The sequence below is a fragment of the Dromiciops gliroides genome, chromosome 5 (genome assembly GCF_019393635.1).
Source record: "Dromiciops gliroides isolate mDroGli1 chromosome 5, mDroGli1.pri, whole genome shotgun sequence".
In the NCBI taxonomy this organism is placed as follows: Eukaryota; Metazoa; Chordata; class Mammalia; order Microbiotheria; family Microbiotheriidae; genus Dromiciops; species Dromiciops gliroides.
Window position 1 is genome coordinate 210,179,781 of NC_057865.1, and position 17,722 is coordinate 210,197,502.

The window sequence follows — 17,722 nt, forward strand, 5'->3', positions numbered from 1 at the left end:
AAATAAATAAAATAAAGTATATTAGGGGTTAGTAAAGAGAAACATGTGGAGAAAGAAAGAGATCTATCTACTCTGCCCCTGCCGCCAACAGCCGGTTCCAGAACGAAAAAGTTGATCCTCAATCTCCTAGAGCAGAAGCTCTCTGCGGGACTGGAAGAGGGCGGTCCCCACATACAGCTCCAAGCTAACTGGCTGGTCCATTGATTGACATGACTTACAGGCGGTCTATTCATAGATGTAACTTCCAGAGCCAGGCAGTTTCCAGAGGCTAGTCACATGCTTTCTCCTCAGGGTGGAGCTGCCCTGGTTCTCACAATATCTTTCTCAGCAGGGTGGTGGTGCTCTGATTCTCACATGTATCTGGGACTGCTTTCTCCAAAAGGAAACAAAGTAGTCCCAAGGGACTAATTGGTGTCAGCCTCCCTGATGCAGGTTTCCTGGCCCCCTTAGGACATAAAAAGTCCCAGTTACATGGAGTTCTAGACCCCTCAGACTTAGTGGATTACTAGAGACCATGAGAATCATTATGTCCTTCCCCATATATTGCCCTGATGACCAAACATTTCCATAGGAAGATGAAGGGGGCAGCGTACAGTGAAGCTTAAGTGCCATTGTGTCCTTGTGTCCTTGCTTTGTTAGGGCAAAGTAAGCCTTTTGTTAATTGTTCAGTTACTTGTGAGTTCCTCATTTCATTCCAAAATTAAACTTAGAGAATGCTGGTATTAGAGCCACCAGGACACCTTGAGCTGATGAGATCAGTGAGAAAGTTTAGAGAGAGGAGAGCTTAGAACAGAACCACGTGATACATTCATGCATAGGGATAAGACATGGATGATATCCTTTAAAAGAGGCAGAGCAAGAATGGTCAGACAAGCAGGAGGTTGGGTGTGCTATAGGTGCTTTGAGAAGAGAAGGTTTGGAACAAAGATTGCAGGAAACATCCTGGAGAGAGAGGAAAGAGTCCAATGATTAGTATGCAACAGTGAGTGCACAGGTCGCATTGGATAATGGCACCCCTCTCTGTACTTTCTACTAGTTTAAGGATCTCTTTCTGCCCCAGTATTTGTTACCGTGGTCCTAGGCTCTGGAGTGCTCTGGCTGGTTGTGTTCTTGGCCAGACCCCCTTTTCCTTAGCATTTCTGGGTTAGAAAAATGATTCACTGTGACTTTTTTTTTCTGGGATTTCACTATAGAATTCAATCTGAGCAGGGCAGCTAGGTGGCACAGTGGATAGAGCACCGGCCCTGGATTCAGGAGGACCTGAGTTCAAATCCGACCTCATACACTTGACACTTACTAGCTGTGTGACCCTGGGCAAGTCAGTTAACCCTCATTGCCCTGCCAAAAAAAAAGAAAAGAAAAAAAAAAGAATTCAATCTGAGGCATTTTTTACATCTGATTGGAGATTTGGTACACAAGCTAGGGTTCCTCATGCTCCCCTCCTTTATCTTTCTTTTAATATTATTGAGTTGTTTTTTGTTTGTTTATTTGCTTTTCTTCTATCTTGTACTTCATTTCTGTGTATTTGCATTCCTAATCAGATATTTTGGGGGTTTTTGGTGAGACTTCCCACCATGGATTCAAGTTTTTCTATATTGCCAATTAATTTTACTGTACAGGCTATAAATTCTACTTTCACAACTCTTATTTCTCTCTCTCCCTCTTTTTTGTCTTCTTCTTATTTCTCTTTTAAACCTTTCAGGAACGTTCTGCTATTCTATGTTCTTGGAAAATTACAATGTCCTTTGCCTCAAAAAGTCTTGATTCATTATTTTGTCTGGATTCTTTAGCTGATCTGTTAATAATATCTTCTTGTTGATTTATCACCTTATGTGCAAGGTCTTTAATTGAGTTTTCTTCCTTCTGGGATATTTAGTCATTTCAGTCTTTTTCTTTTCTTGTAACTATATTTCTCACTTTCTGAGACCATCCCTTTCTCAGCCTCTTCCCACACTGTACAATTCATGGTTAACTAACCTTGTTTTCTGCTCTAAAGGACTTCTGGAAGGCAACAGAACTGGCCCTAGCTGAATGCTGGGTTCTTTCCCTCAGGCTTAGTGAAATGACACACACTCTATTCGGGACACATGTCCTGCCCCAGTTCCTCAGTTTTCTGGCTAAACTTTGTTGCAGCGAAGTGTTGCTCACTGCTCTCTGTAGTCTAAGATAGATTATGAGTTTTGGATTTCTAAGGCACTGGGAGTGAGGGGGCAGTATAGAGTTGAATCCTATTGTGAATCCATAGATTGGAGGTAGATTTGTGCAGCCTTGCTCCTTGTGTATGGTGGGTAATAGGAGAAGGGGTGCTTAGTAGTAATAAGCACATTAAGGGTAAGGAATTATCCTTCTTGCCTTTGTTTATTGAATTACCTCATTTGGGTTAATGGTTTCCTAGACTGTGGAGATAGCTGGAATTGCTGTATCTTTTTCACATAATTCCAAATTTGGAGAGGTTTGATAGGTCAAGAGGATCAGTGAAAATGTTTAATCCTCCATCTTGCTGGTCACACAACCATAATTCTATCTTGCTTTTTAAAACTATAATAGTGATAACTATAGCAACTATGGAAGGTTATTGGAACTGTTACATAGGAAAATATGCAGAAATTATTGAAATCATATTTTTCATAGGCATATGTCAAGATTTCTTGAGGAAAATTATTTTAGTGGATTATGAAAGAAATCAGACCTAGGAGTAAGCTGGGAAATACTTAAACAGCTCGTTCTCTGAAAATGCAGGACTCATTTATAAGTTTAATTATTTTCTCAAACAATTTCTTGTTTAATCAACAAAATAATAAATGATTCCCAATTTGTAGCATTTGCCAAATTACAGCGAAAATTTAACAATTTAACAATCTCATTACCAGCTCCTGAGCTGGTGCAAGATGGCTCCAGCACACCCCTGCTGGTAAAGCTAATAAGTATACTTAATGTTGCAGAATTTCTGATATAAGGGCTATTTTGATCAACAGAAATGCAGCTTTCTACTTTCTACTCCCTTGATAAGTCCTGAACCTTTTTTCCTACCTTCCTCTCTTCTCCTAATTTGTAGCTAATTTGTTACTTCTTTACAAAATCCCTTAAATCCTACCTAGTACCTTACAGGCCCTTCCTAGGCTGGTGTGGGTGTTATATTTACTTTTGGTTTTGTTCTTCTTCAATGATAGGGGGATTTGAGAAGGCATAGATGAATATTTATCTTCACTGTAAGATGGAAACTTGCTTTTAAGGAAATCACAGAGCAAATGAAGTGGAGATTTGGGAACTCCTTTAGTACCATCAAATTAATAGACCAGGCATATGATTCAAAGCATGAAGAGTTGGAGCAAAGGTTTAGAGCAGTGTACATTGGGAACAGTTTGTTCTGAACAGCCTTTCAGGAAAGGATTTCAAGGTTCAGTTGATTTTTCTTCCCATACATCAAGTTGAACCTTTCAGCAAGTAGCCAATAGAGCATTGCGCTAGCTAAATCTTGTAAACTGAGGCAAATGTTCTTTTAATGGAATTTAGATCTCTCTTTCCCCAAAGTGGAAGACCAGAGACACAAAGGCTAGTTTTTGAGGTTTAAATCCTATTCTTCCTAAAAAGGAAGACAATGCCTGTGAAAATTAAAGGTTTTATTAAGAAGGGAAGAAAATTTAACATGTTCATGGGTACTGTGAAGACAATTGCCCACTAGAACTCTAGGTAACAGATTACAGAGGTTTATATACAGTTTAAACAAAGACCGGTAAGGAATTTGGAGGGAAGGATGGGGCTATATTAAAATGAAGGGGGACAGCTAGGTGGCGCAGTGGATAGAGCACCGGCCTTGGAGTCAGGAGTACCTGAGTTCAAATCCGGCCTCAGACACTTAACACTAGCTGTGTGACCCTGGGCAAGTCACTTAACCCCAATTGCCTCACTAAAAAAAAAAAAATGAAGGGCTACATTATCACTTCTGTTATTTAATATTGTACTAGAAATACTAGCTATAACAATAAGAGAAGAAAAAGAAATTAAAGGAATTAGAATAGGTAATGAAGAAACAAAATTATCATTCTTTGCAGATGATATGATGTTAGAGAATCAGCTAAAAAGCTATGTGAAATTATTAACAACTCCAGCAAAGTTTAAGGATACAAAATAAACATGTCATCATCATTTCTACATATTACCAACAAAGTCCAGCAACAATAGATAGAAAGAGAAATTCCATTTAAAATAACTGTGGACAATATGAAATACTTGGGAGTCTACCTACCAAAACAAACTCAGAACTTCAAAACAATTTTCACACAAATAAAGTCAGATCTAAACAATTAGAAAAATATTAATTGTTCATGGGTAGGCCAAGCCAATATAATAAAAATGACAATGCTACTTCTGTTTATTTATTTAGTGTCATACCAAACTATCAAAAAAAATTTATAGGGCAGCTAGGTGGCGCAGTGGATAAAGCACCGGCCCTGGAGTCAGGAGTACCTGAGTTCAGGTCCGGCCTCAGACACTTAACACTTACTAGCTGTGTGACCCTGGGCAAGTCACTTAACCCCAATTGCCTTACCAAAAACAAAAACAAAAACAAAACAAAAAAAATTTATAGGTCTAGAAAAGATAACAAAATTAATTTGGAAAAACAAAAGCTTAAGGATATCATAGGAATCAATGAAAAAAAAATGAAAGGAGGTGGTCTAGCAGTACCAGATCTTAAACTGTATTATAAAGCAGTAATTATCAAAAGATTCTGGTACTGGCTAAGAAATAGAGAGATGGATCAGTGGAATAGAGTAGGGAGAAATTACACTATAATAAATGACTATAGTAATCTTGCATATGCTAAACCCCCAAATCCAAGCTTTTGGAAGAAAAACTCATTAGTTGACAAAAACTACTGCAAAAACTGGAAAACAGTATGGCAGAAACTAGGTCAAATAATAAGATCAAAATGGACACATCATCATAAAGGATGATACATAAGCAAATTAAGAGAGCATCGAATTGTTTATCTGTCAGATTTATGGGCAGAGGAAGAATTTAGGACCAAAGAGAACTGAGTCAAATTTATAAAAAGACAAGTCATTCCCCAATTGATAAATGGTCAAAGGATATGAGCAATTTTCAAAGAAATCAAAGCTATCTATAAACATATTGTGACAAGTAAAATTATATATGTGGTTGCCTTATTTCTGTCCCAAATTTGGGGAAAATTAGCTGGGGTTCCTAATATAGTTGTTACTTATAAATTAGAAGCTTTAGCACCAGTTTTGAGGCATTAAGCATTTATTAAAGTATATTAAATATTAAGAGAGCACACATGTCTCTGAAAATTAAGAAAAGGCCTATCTAGCCTAGAGGAGAGAATAGAGCTCAGCCTGGCATTCTAGGCTAGGGGAAAAACAGAGTTTAGCCTGGCATTCTAGGCTAGGAGAAAAATAGAGCTCAGCCTGGCCTGCTTCTTCCTCCAAGTCCTCTGTCACCAAGAGAGCCACCTATAGAGTCAAACTCATGTGCCTTTTCTGGATCCAGAGGAGAGGTGGTCCTTACACACTGCTTCAAGCTAATTGGCTACCATCATGCAAACCTATTGGTTTACTGGACTTGAGGATGGTCCCATGTTGAGGTCAGAGTTCACACCCTCTTGAGAACACACCCTCTTGAGGGCCAGGCAGGTGTGCGTTTAATTGAATTAACTTTAAGTGAATTAATCAGGAAGTCAGTCAATCCAATCAATCTTTTTTTTTTTTAATTAAAAAAAAATTTTTTTTTTTTTTAGTGAGGCAATTGGGGTTAAGTGACTTGCCCAGGGTCACACAGCTAGTAAGTATTAAGTGTCTGAGGCCGGATTTGAACTCAGGTCCTCCTGACTCCAGGGCTGTTGCTCTATCCACTGCACCACCTAGCTGCCCCCAATCCAATCAATCTTAATCCAGTCAACACTCTTTGGGTATTCCCAAAACCCTATTATTTTCTCACAATATGAAAAAATACTCTAGTTCAATATTGATCAGAGAAATGAAAATTAAAACAACTCTGAGTTATCACGTCATCCCAATGAGAGTGGCAAATATGGAAAAAATGGAAAATATTGGATGTTGGAGGGGATATAGGAAAGCTGGGATGCTAATCCACTGTTGGTAGAGTTGTAAAAAATCCAACCATTCTGGAGAGCAATTTGGAACTATGCCCAAAGGGCTATAGAACTATGCATACTTTTTGTTCCAGCAATACCGCTACTAGGTTTATATCCCGGAGACACCCCCCAAAAGAGGAAAAGACCTATTTGTACAAAAGTATTTTTAGCAGCTCTTTTTGTGGTGGCTAAGAATTGGAAATCAAATTGGAGAATGACTAAACAAGTTGTTTATAATGGTGATGGAATATTATTGTGCTCTAAGAAATGACAAGCAGGATGATTTCAGAAAGGCCTTGGAGAAACTTCTATGAACTGATGTATAGTGAAGTGAGCAGAACCAAAAGAACATTGTGCACAGAGACAAAAATATTTTTTTACCGCATTATTTGGGCATGAGTGGACAGGTTTATCTGGAGCTTGTGGGAGTCACAGCCTCTCCTCCACCATCTTGGCTCCGCCCCAACAAAAATATTTTTTGATGAAGAACTGTGAATGACTTAACTATTCTCAGCAATACAATGATCCAAGGCAATCCCATAGGACTATTGATGAAGCATACTATCCACCTCCAAAGAAAGAACTGATATTGATGGAAGACAGACTGAAGCATGCTATTTTTCACTTTCATTTTTTCTTTTATTCATATTTTCTTATACAAAATGATTAATATGGCATTTTTTTACATGTATAACCAATATCTAATTGCTTACCACCTCAGGGAAGGGGAAGGGAGGGAGGGAAGGAGGGATAAAAATTGGAACTGAAAACTTACAAATAAAAATGTTTAAAAAATGAAATGAAATGAAGGGCTATACCAGACCACCCCCAGCCTTGGGCTATCCATTCAAAGAATGTACAATTCTTTTCAATAGGTGGGAGAAGCCTTCCTATCTAGACAAACAGATCTGTCTCCACCCAAGCTTGAGTAGAACACAATGAGCTTCACTACTTTATATTCCTTAGGTTGAGATGGGCTAACCAAGATTGGAAAGAGTTACTTAAATCTCATTAAGAAAGGAAAAAAAAAAACGATTCGGAGGGGAGGGTGAGGCCAGGGGGAGTCAGGAGTTTCATAGAAGGGAGAAACCTGAATCTCCTTGAGATATTAGTTATTAAATATAATTTCTCACATTCTCCCATCTGATTCTGGGGGGCGTGACCCCCTCAATGAATCACTAACTGATTACAAACACTTAATGAGGAGTTCTTAACTATGGGTCTTATGATAGGTAAAAATGTGAAGAGGGAAAGGGTAGAAATTAAGCCACACATTGACAAGACCAAAGGAGGCAGCCCCCTTTTAGTAAGTAGACCTTACATGTTAAAAGGGGTAAAGGGAAAAAATAATCAGGAAAGTAAAATTCATAGATGCATCTTCTGTTCCTCTGGAAACATTTGATGCAGTCCTGTGGATCTGGTATAGCAGTTCTTCCCCAGCTCACTGTCTTCTTCTCATTCAATAGAACTGAAATATTTTCTACTAGTCTTTTATAAAATATTTAATGAAGACTTGATAGTACATAGATGTTCAAGGAAAGCAGCTCATTTGTCCTTAAATACAAGTGAAATGCTTTACATAAAGCAAATACACTCACTTTTTAAGAAGACCTTAATATGATAATCATTAATTTATACCTTATTGCTTCCTACATATTTGGAGGGGGAGAATAATGTTGCCCTATTTTCCTCTCCCCAACACTGACCCACCCCAGCTCCTTCCTGAAGAACAGATCTTGGAAAAGGGGGCATTAATGAGTTATTGGTTGTTAACAGATTGCACCTTTTGTCATTTAGAGACTTTACCTTCTTCTGAAGGTAATGAAGTTCTGTCTCTAATCCTCAGGAGGCACAGAAGAGCAGGCTGTAGACACTAGCACACACAGAAAAAAATTAGACCAGAAATAATAGAAGAATATTGGGAAGAAACATAAGGAAATTCTTGGTTCCCTCACTCTCTAGAGTTCTCATGTCTCCTTCAGTCTCTCTCTGCCCAGCCACTGGACTGGTCGAATTTCCATTCCTTTCTTTTCTTACCACTTTACTTATCCTATTGTTTCAAAAAATTACTTTAGGATAATTCTTCAGTATGCAACATAGGATGGATAATCATCATTCTGGGAGGGATTACATCTTTAACTGCTCATTAATACAAACATTTAAATATAAAAATGCACTGGTCCCTCTGGAGTGCTGTGGTTGTCTCTTTCACTAAAATCCCCAGCCTTGGGCCCAAACTGACTCACGTGTTCATTCCTGAGGGCACCTTGTTCTGAAGAAAGGCTCTTTTAATTTGCTCTGTCTGGCTCATTAAAGCCCCTGGGAAAAATCACCAAAACAAAGCTTAACAATCCTCATGTCCTTGGTCACAAAGGCATTAACTAGGCCCCTTCTAGAAAGATACTCACTGTTCCTCCTTATTTGATAACAGATCTGCAGTGTCATGTGGTTTTTTCTCTCTTTCAGTCGCTGTACAAGACATTTTCAGTTTATTTTTTCTTTAAATAAGTACCATAATATAAAAAAAAGTAAGCAGTGATACTTTTTCTATGTTTTTCTGTTTAATATTTTATTTTCCAATTGTATTTTCAAAATTATTATTGGATTAGGATGGTGTTTCTAATATATTGTTACTTATAAATCAGTGGTCCACTGCACCAGTTGAAGTAGTAAGCATTTATTATTAAAGTATATTAAATATTAGTAAAGAATTTATCGTGTGGCATTTAACCCAAGCAGAAACACCCCCTCCCCCCCAGCTCCATATTTCTAAAAGAGAGAGAGAGAGAGCAGATGGCCTCAAGCCTTATATTACCTGATCTCCAACCTACAGCCTTCCACCTAGAGTTCGAGCCCAGGATTGCATTCACCTCATGGTCTGTCTTTTTCCTCTTCTGATAGAGGTGACTCTTACACACTGATCAAAGCTAATTGGCTAGCATCATTCAATTCCATTGGTTAACATGACTTAAGGGTGGCCCATATTAAAATGAGCTTTAGAATGATAATATCAAGGTCTAGTGGGAGACAGACTCCTTGAAGGCAAAGGCTCATTCAGATAGGTTGTGGTTTCTATCTCCTTCCTATTGATCCACCCATGGGCTCTAAGAAGATGCTTTCTGAAGTTGGGGGTGAAGAGAGAAACCCATCTAAGACTAGGTTCCTGTGTCCCCCCCCCCAAGAAATCCATTATTAATAATTATTTTCTCACAATTAAATGTAAAAATAATTTTTAACATTTAAAAAAATCTAAGTTCCAAATTCTCTCCCTTCCTAGCCTTCCTCCTCATTGAGAAGACAAGCAAATTATTAAAGGTTTTACGTGTGCAGTCATGTAAAACATATTTCCATATTAGTCTTGTTGTGAGGGGGGAAAAACAACACAGACCAAAAAAGAAAAAGATAGAAAGTTTTTAAAAGTATGCTTCAATCCACATTCATACTCCATCAGTTCTTTCTCAGGAGGCAGATAACATTTTCCATCAATAAGTCCTTCAGCATTGTCTTGGATCATTGTATTGCCGAGACTAGCTAAGTCATTCACAGTTGATCATCATACTTTGCTGTTACTGTGTACAATGCCCTTCCAGTTCTGATCACTTCATTTTGCATCAGTTTATGTGAGCTTTTCCAGGTTTTTCTGAAAGCATTGATGTGGGATGGAATTTAAGGTCAAATTGATTGTGAGTCGTCCCAAGACAATTACAAGACTCAGTGACTCAGTTTCCCAAGTTTTATTGTAATGCTGGGAGAGAACCACAGGGAGAGAACCAGAATAGTAGAAACGTATCTCTCGAATAGTGAAAGAAAAGACAGTTATGTTTATAGTATCATAAACTTATTATCAGTCTCATTATAATAATCTCTACCTTAGGGAGATGCAGGGGAGGGCTTATCCTAATTTGGAGTTCCTGGGGTCCTAAGACAACCCCCAAGGCAGGTACCTTTTTCAGTGGAGATGTGTTTTTGGGGTTTACACATCATAAGGTAAATCTGGGGACAAATTTGGCCTTTTCTGCATATGTCTCTTTCTGGTTCCCATGGCTAGTTAAATATTTTTCAATTAGAATTTCTATACCCTGGCTAAGCTTCTATAGTCTTGTCAATTCCTTTATTGTTATAATTTTCAGGTCTCCTTGGCCTAGCTCCCTCTGTTCCCATTATGGGTACTGATTTATGTGGGTATGAGAACCTAGTATCCTGACTTGTAAGTTATCCATTAACTAGGGTCTGAATCCCTTTTAGAGTTAATATCTGAATTAGAGTCTTAAGTTTTTCTATTAACCCCTTTTTTGCCTCATATCAGCATCTGGCTCATCATTTTTTATGGTACAATAATATCCCATCACAATCATATGCCACACCTTATTCAGCCGTCTACAATTGATGGGCATCTCTTCAATTTCCAGTGTTTTGCAAACACACAAAAAGAACTGCTATAAATATTTTTGTGCATATAAAGTCCTTTTCCTCTTTTAAATTTTTTTAAAAATCTCTATGGAATACAGACTTAGTAATAGTATTGCTGGGTCAAAGGGTATGCACAGTTTTATAACCTTTGGGCAGAATTCCAAATTATTCTTCAGAATGGTTGGAACAGTTCATAACTCCATCAGCAGTTGCATTAGTATCTTAATTTTCCCACATCCCCTCCAACATTTATCATTTTCTTTTTCTGTCATATTAGTCAATCTGATAGGTATGAGGTGGTATCTAAGTGTTGTTTCAATTTGCATTTCACTGATCAATAATGATTTAGAGGGGGCAGCTAGGTAGTATGCAGTGGATAAAGCACCAGCCCTGGATTCGGGAGGACCTGAGTTCAAATCCAGCCTCAGACACTTGACACTTACTAGCTGTGTGACCCTGGGCAAGTCACTTAACCCTCATTGCCCTGCCCCCAAAAAATTTTTAAAAAGAAAGATCTTAAATTTCTAATGGGAGATTTATTGATAAAAATGGAACATGACAAATTTTGGGGCAGCTAGGTAGTAACACAGTGGATAAAGCACTGGCCCTGGATTCAGGAGGACCTGAGTTCAAATCCAGCCTAAGTTCAGATCAGACACTTGACACTTAACTAGCTGTGTGACCCTGGGCAAGTCAATTAACCCTCATTGTCACACACACACACACACACACACACACACACACACACACACACACACACACTCACAAATTAGAGCATTTTTGTGTGACTATAGATAACTTTGATTTCTTCATCTGAAAACTGCCTATTCGTATCCTTTGACAATTTATCAAGTGGGGCATGACTTGTACTCTTATAAGCTTGACTCAGTTCTATATAGTTATATAGTTGAAAAATGAGTCTTTTATCAGAGAAACTTGCTGTAAACATTTTTTCACAGTTATACTTACTGTGTATTCTTATCTTCCCTGTTTATCATAGTCTCTCTCCTTTCATCCTTAAAAATGTTTTGCTTCTGACTACCACCTTCCCCAATCCACTCTCCCTTCTTTAAGGTCTCCTCATCCCACCCCACTCCCCACCCTTCTCCTTTTCCCTTTCCCTCCTACTTCCCTGTAGGGTTAGATAGATTTCTATACCCAACTGAATGTGTATGTTATTCCCTCTTTTAGCCAATTCCAATGACAGTAAGGTTCAAGGATCCTTCCTCACAGCCCCAATTTCCCCTCCACTGTAAAAGCTTTTTCATGCTCTTTTATGTGAGATAATTTATCCCATTCTACCTCTCCCTTCCCCCTTCTCCCAATGCATCCCTCTTTCTTACCCCTTAACTTTGTTTTGTTTGGGAATTTTCTAGATGTCATCCCATTATAGTCAACTCACTTCCATGCCCTTTGTCTGTGTCTAACCCCTTCCAAATCACAGGGGTTAAGGGTGTGGCACCCTGGCAATCTGGAATCTCTTTTTTTTTAATGGGGTATTTACAGTACCTAATTGTAAAATTTGGGTTCTTTGGTCATAGGCTTTGTGTCATCTGCTATCCTTTGCATGTCAACTGCAGCTTCCTCAACCCCCGCCCCAAATTCTCATTTAATTTCTTATGCCAACCTGCAGCATATTGAAACCTCAATAGGGAATATTGAGATGTGGGAGGGATAACTGTATACTCCTTCTAAATGCCCTGATAATAAGGTTCTTAGAAGTTATACATATCATCTTCCTCTATAGGAACAGAAAAAGTTTAACCTTATTGAATTCCTTATGATTTCTCTTTCCTGTTTACCTTTCTATGCTTCTCTTGAGTCTTGCATTGAAAATCAGATTTTTCTATTCAGCTCTGGTCATTTCATCAGGAATGCTTGAAAGTCCTCTATTTCATTAAATTTCCATTTTTCCCCTTAAGGATTTACTCAGTTTTGCTGGATAGGTTGATTCTTGGTTATAATTCTTTGCCCTCCAAAATGTCATATTCCAAGCCCTCCGATCTTTTAATGTAGAAGCTGCTAAATCTTGTGTTATCCCGACTGCAGCTCCATGATATTTGAATTGTTTCTTTCTGTTCGTTTGCAATATTTTCTCCTTGACCTGGGAACTCTAGAATTTGGCTGTAATGTTCCTGTGAGTTTTCTTTTGGGAATCTCTTTCAGGAGGTTCAGGGAGTTTTTTGTTCAGCAGTTTACAGAACTAGTTCTTGTGGTCTATAAGTTTTCACTTCTTACAAGATGGAGAGATATGTCTACTACTCTCTTGGCCTGTGCTCTAATCTGTGAGCAACCACAAGCACATTTTTGTGCCCTGGAACTGTGACCAGGATCCCTGCTTCCCTGAGGCCAGGAGTTGTAGTGTGCTAGTACTTCTCCTCACCTGGGACTGTGATCTAAATTCCATATGGGCAATGCACCAGAGTCTTGCACCCAGTGCCAGCTAAGGAGCCCCAGTAATCTCCTTACCCTGGGACTGCAACTCACATCTGTGTGTGGACAATGCAACAAAGTCCTGTACCCAGTGCCAACAAAGGGACCCCTCTCTTATCCTTCTGACCAGGGGTCTGACCCTTTTACTGTCCATGGGCTGAGAGTTCTAGAAACCACTACTGCAAACTCAGGAGCCCCCAAGGACAGCTGCAGGCTTGCTTGCACTGGTCTGTGCTCTACTCTCACCCAAGTACAACAGACTTTCCTGACAACCTTCTAAGTTGTCTTGGGGTGGGAAATTGTTTCACCACATCCTTTTGATGGTTCTGCTGCTCCAGAATTCATTTTGAAGTGTTATTTTAAAGTTGTTTGGAGGGGAATTTGGGAGAGCTCAGGCAAGTCCCTGCCTTTTTTCCACCATCTTGGCTCCACCTCTCTCCAGGAATGATGCTTAAGAGTGACCCTAGTTCAGCATTTTATGTGGGAAAATGTCAAAATCTCCCTTTCACTGATATCTATTCTTTATGAACTTATCACTGTTTACAAATGAAAATTATCATATTTTCTCTCATGTGATCATCATGATCATCAACCAGGATTCTTAGATGAATTGTGTAGATAATTGAGGCTTAGAAATGTTAAGTTACTCTAGATAGCATGACTAGTAAGTCATGAAGCTAAGCGTAGAACCTATATCTTCCAACCCGTTTTAGTGTTCTTTCTACTCTCTCACTTCATGAAGGTTTTTCATATTGCATACATTCCTTTAAAATAATTTCCTTTATAAGCAAAATGAAGATTTGCTTTTAACTTCAGTATTGTTAATGAGGGATAAAATGACATTTCACTCTTAACTCTTTAAGAACAACAGATCTGCAGTACTTGTTTTTGAGATGACAGTATTTGTAGATTCTAATTGTATTTTCTTTTTTCCACAGCTTTGTATGCCTAAAGGACTATCCTTCAGAACTCAAATGGATAATAGAGACCCTCAGTTCCACTCGTTTATAATTACCAGGGAAGATGGTTCCCGCACCTATGGTTTTGTTCTTACTTTTTATGAAGAAGTTACCAGTAAGCAGATCTGCACAGCAATGCATACACTCTACCAGATGCATAATGCAGAACATTACAGTAGTGTCTATGCCTCATCCTCCTGCAGCATGGATTCCCTCACAAGCAATATTGATGAGGGTGATGCAACTTCACTTGCTAAGCTCCAGCGATACAACTCCTATGACATTAGCAGAGATACACTGTATGTTTCAAAAAGTATATGTCTGATCACTCCACTGCCATTCATGCAAGCTTGCAAGAAATTTCTCCTTCAGCTTTATAAGGCAGTTAGCTCCCAGCAGCCTCCACCCTTGCCTCTTGAGAGCTATATTCATAACATTCTTTATGAGGTGCCCCTTCCACCTCCAGGGAGGTCATTAAAATTTTATGGCGTTTATGAGCCTGTCATTTGCCAGAGGCCTGGACCCAATGAACTCCCACTTTCAGATTATCCTCTTTGGGAAGTCTTTGAACTTCTAGGATTGGAAAATCTTGTTCAGGTATTCACATGTGTTCTCCTAGAAATGCAGATTCTCTTATATTCACAAGGTAAGTCCTTATTTCTTTTTACTTTATTTACATCATAGCATGCCCTTGATATGCCCTAACTCCAATTATGCCATCCCTAACAAAGAAAATTATTAAATAAAATTAACACAATGATTGGATCTGAAAACATTTTACAACATCCTGCATCCAAAGACTTGCCCTCTCTGCAAAGAAGAAAGTATTCTTCATCATGTGTCTCCTGGAATAGAAATTAGTGATTGCATCTAGTCTCAGATCAGCTGCCTTTTGGGGTTGTCTTCATCAATATTAATGAGGTGATTGTGTATATTGTTGTCCTAATCTACTTTTTTCACCCTGTATCAGTTCACACAGCCTTCTCATATTTCTTTTCACTTTCTTGTATTTGTGTATTTTAGTATAATTACATTCCTTTATATCCATTTGCCATATTTTGTTCTTTTTCCAAAAGATGAGGACCCTCTTTGTTTCCATTTTCCAGATATTTCTTTCTCTGTCTTCCTTGGGATTCATGCCCACTAAACATTAATGTTTCATGACTTTTCCTATGTAACTCTAAATTATTTTCCAAAGAACTTGAATGATTTATGTCTCCAATTAAAATGTATTATTGGGCCGGGCAGCTAGGTGGTGCAGTGGATAGAGCACCGGCCCTGGAGTCAGGAGTACCTGAGTTCAAATCTGGCCTCAGACACTTAACAGTTACTAGCTGTGTGACCCTGGGCAAGTCACTTAACCCCCATTGCCTCACTAAAACAAAACAAAACAAAACAAAAAACAAAATGTATTATTGGGCCAAGGTGGTGGAGGAAAGACAGTGAGCTCTCAAACTCATGACACGATCTCTTCAAAAACATCCAAATAATGCCATAGGACAATGCCTAGAGCAGCAAAACCCACAGAAGAATGTGCTGAAATCATCTTCCAACCAAGAACGGCTTGGAAGGTCATAAGGAGGGAGCTGCTGTGCTGAGACAGAAGTGAAGCCCAACCCCATAGTCACCCTGACACGGATCCAGTCCCAGGAAGGCCTGTCCAGAGAAGGAGACCCCCAGAGCCTCTGAAACAGCTGAAGCACCAGTGTTGTCTGGAACTAAGCTCACAGTCTGGTGAGAGGGCTGAGCCCTTGGCAGGGGGAGATTACAGGGGTCTATGCTGGCTCTGAGGCAGAACTTGGGTCTTTCACCCCTGCTGGGAACCAGGAGGTAGGTTTGAGTAGCAGTGGCCCAGGTGGGGGAGGGGCACAGGCTCCTCAGAGCTAACAACCACAACACACAAAGCTGGTTGACTGGCAAGTTGGTCTGGGGTCATCTACAGACCAGGGAACAGGCCAGGAGAGTGAAGTAACTGCTCCTCCTTAAATCATACCACCTGGGGCTTCTGAAGCTTGGGATACTGCAGCCTGGAAACAGTGCCCCACTTGAAGGAGCTAAAAGTGAAGTAAAAGAAAGGCAAGATGAGGAGACAGAGAAAGGTGAAGACCATAGAAAGTTTCTTTTAGTGACAAGGAAGATCGGGGTGCACCCTCAGAGGAAGATGTCAACATCAGGGCTCCTATATCTAAAGCTTCCAAGAAAAATATGAATTGATCTGAGGCCATAGAGGTGCTCAAAAAGGACTTTGAAGATAAAGTTAGAGAGGTAGAAGAAAAAATTGAAAGAGAAATGAGGGTGATGCAGGAAAGACATTGGAAAAAAGTCAACAGCTTGAAAAGTCAAATTGGCCAAATGCAAATGGAGGTACAAAAGCTCTCTGATGAAAATAATTGCCTAAGAATTAGGATTGAACAAATAGAAGCTAGTGACTTTATGACAAGCCAAGACACTATAAAGCAAATTCAAATGAATAAAAAATAGAGGGCAATGAGAAATATCTTCTGGGAAAAACTGCTGACCTGGAAAATAGGCCCAGGAGAGATAATTTGAAAATGATTGGTCTACCTGAAAACCATGATCAAGGAAAGAACTTAGACATCCTCTTCCAAGAAATTGTCAGGGAAAATTGCCCTGATATTCTAGAAGCAGAGGGTAAAATAGAAATTGAAAGAATCCACCGATCACCTCCTAAAAGAGATTCCAAAAGGAAAACTCCTAGGAATGTTATAGCCAAATTCCAGAGCTCTCAGGTCAAGGAGAAAATATTGCAAGCTGCCAAAAAGAAGGAATTCAAGTACTGTGGGGTCCCAGTCAGGATAGCACAAGATCTAGCAGCTTCTCCATTAAAGGACCAGAGGGTATGGAATATGATATTCCAGAGGGCAAAGGAATTGGGATTACAACCAAGAATCACCTACCCAGCAAAACCCAGCATAATCTTTCAGAGGAAAAAATGGGACTTTAATGAAAAAGACTTTCAGGTATTCATGATGAGAAGACCTGAACTGAATGGCAAATTTGACTTTCAAATACAAAACCCTAGAGAACCATAAAAAATTGGAGTTGGGGACATATGTGGGGTCATGCAGTGGGTGACTGTCTTGTGTCTGAGGCTGGGTTTTGGCTGGGATCCCCCTGGGTCCAGAGTGGATGCTTTGTCCACTGTGTCACCTAGCTGCCCTATGATGACATCTTTAGGGTTAAATTAAGGGGTGATGGGAATGAACTGGGGGAAGGGGAAGGGCAAAGGAGAAATCCTACATGAAAGAAACAGGAAAAGGCTTATGAAGTAGGGGAAGAGATGGGGAAGGGTAGGGCAGTAAATTAATTTTACACTCATCAGAAAAGGCTCAAAGACCTTAAACTCATCAGAGTTGCCTCAAGGAGGGATTCACACACACACACACACACACACACACATCCAACTGGGTGGAGTAATCTATTTAATTTGGGCAGTAAATGAGCCTAACACTCATCAGAATTGGCTCAAAGACCTCAGTCTCATCAGAATTGGCTCAAGGAGGGAATAGCATACACAGTCAATTGGGTGGAGTAATCTCTCTAATCCTGCAGGAAAATAGGAGGGGAAGGGGATAAAGAGAGGGGGCAAAAGAATGAAGGGCAGATTGGGGGAGGGGACAGACAGAAGCAAATCCCTTTTGAAGAGAGATAGAGTGAAAGAAGATAGATAAAAGAGTAAGTATCATGGGGGAGGGAATATGATGGAGGGAAATAGTTAACAATAGTAATTGTGAAAATGAGAAAAACGGGGGGGGGGGGATTGCACAAAAAATATTTATAGCAA

At 39.4% G+C, this 17,722-nt stretch overlaps 1 protein-coding gene across 2 annotated transcripts in view; it reads left to right on the forward strand.

Moving 5' to 3' along the window:
- Window positions 1–17,722, forward strand: part of DENND5B (DENN domain containing 5B) — a 191,351-nt gene that overhangs the window by 53,662 nt on the left and 119,967 nt on the right. For both annotated transcript variants that reach the window (XM_043965769.1, XM_043965770.1), the window contains one exon: window positions 13,897–14,563. In XM_043965769.1, coding sequence (XP_043821704.1) covers window positions 13,897–14,563 — 667 coding nt within the window. The remainder of the gene's footprint in view (window positions 1–13,896; window positions 14,564–17,722) is intronic.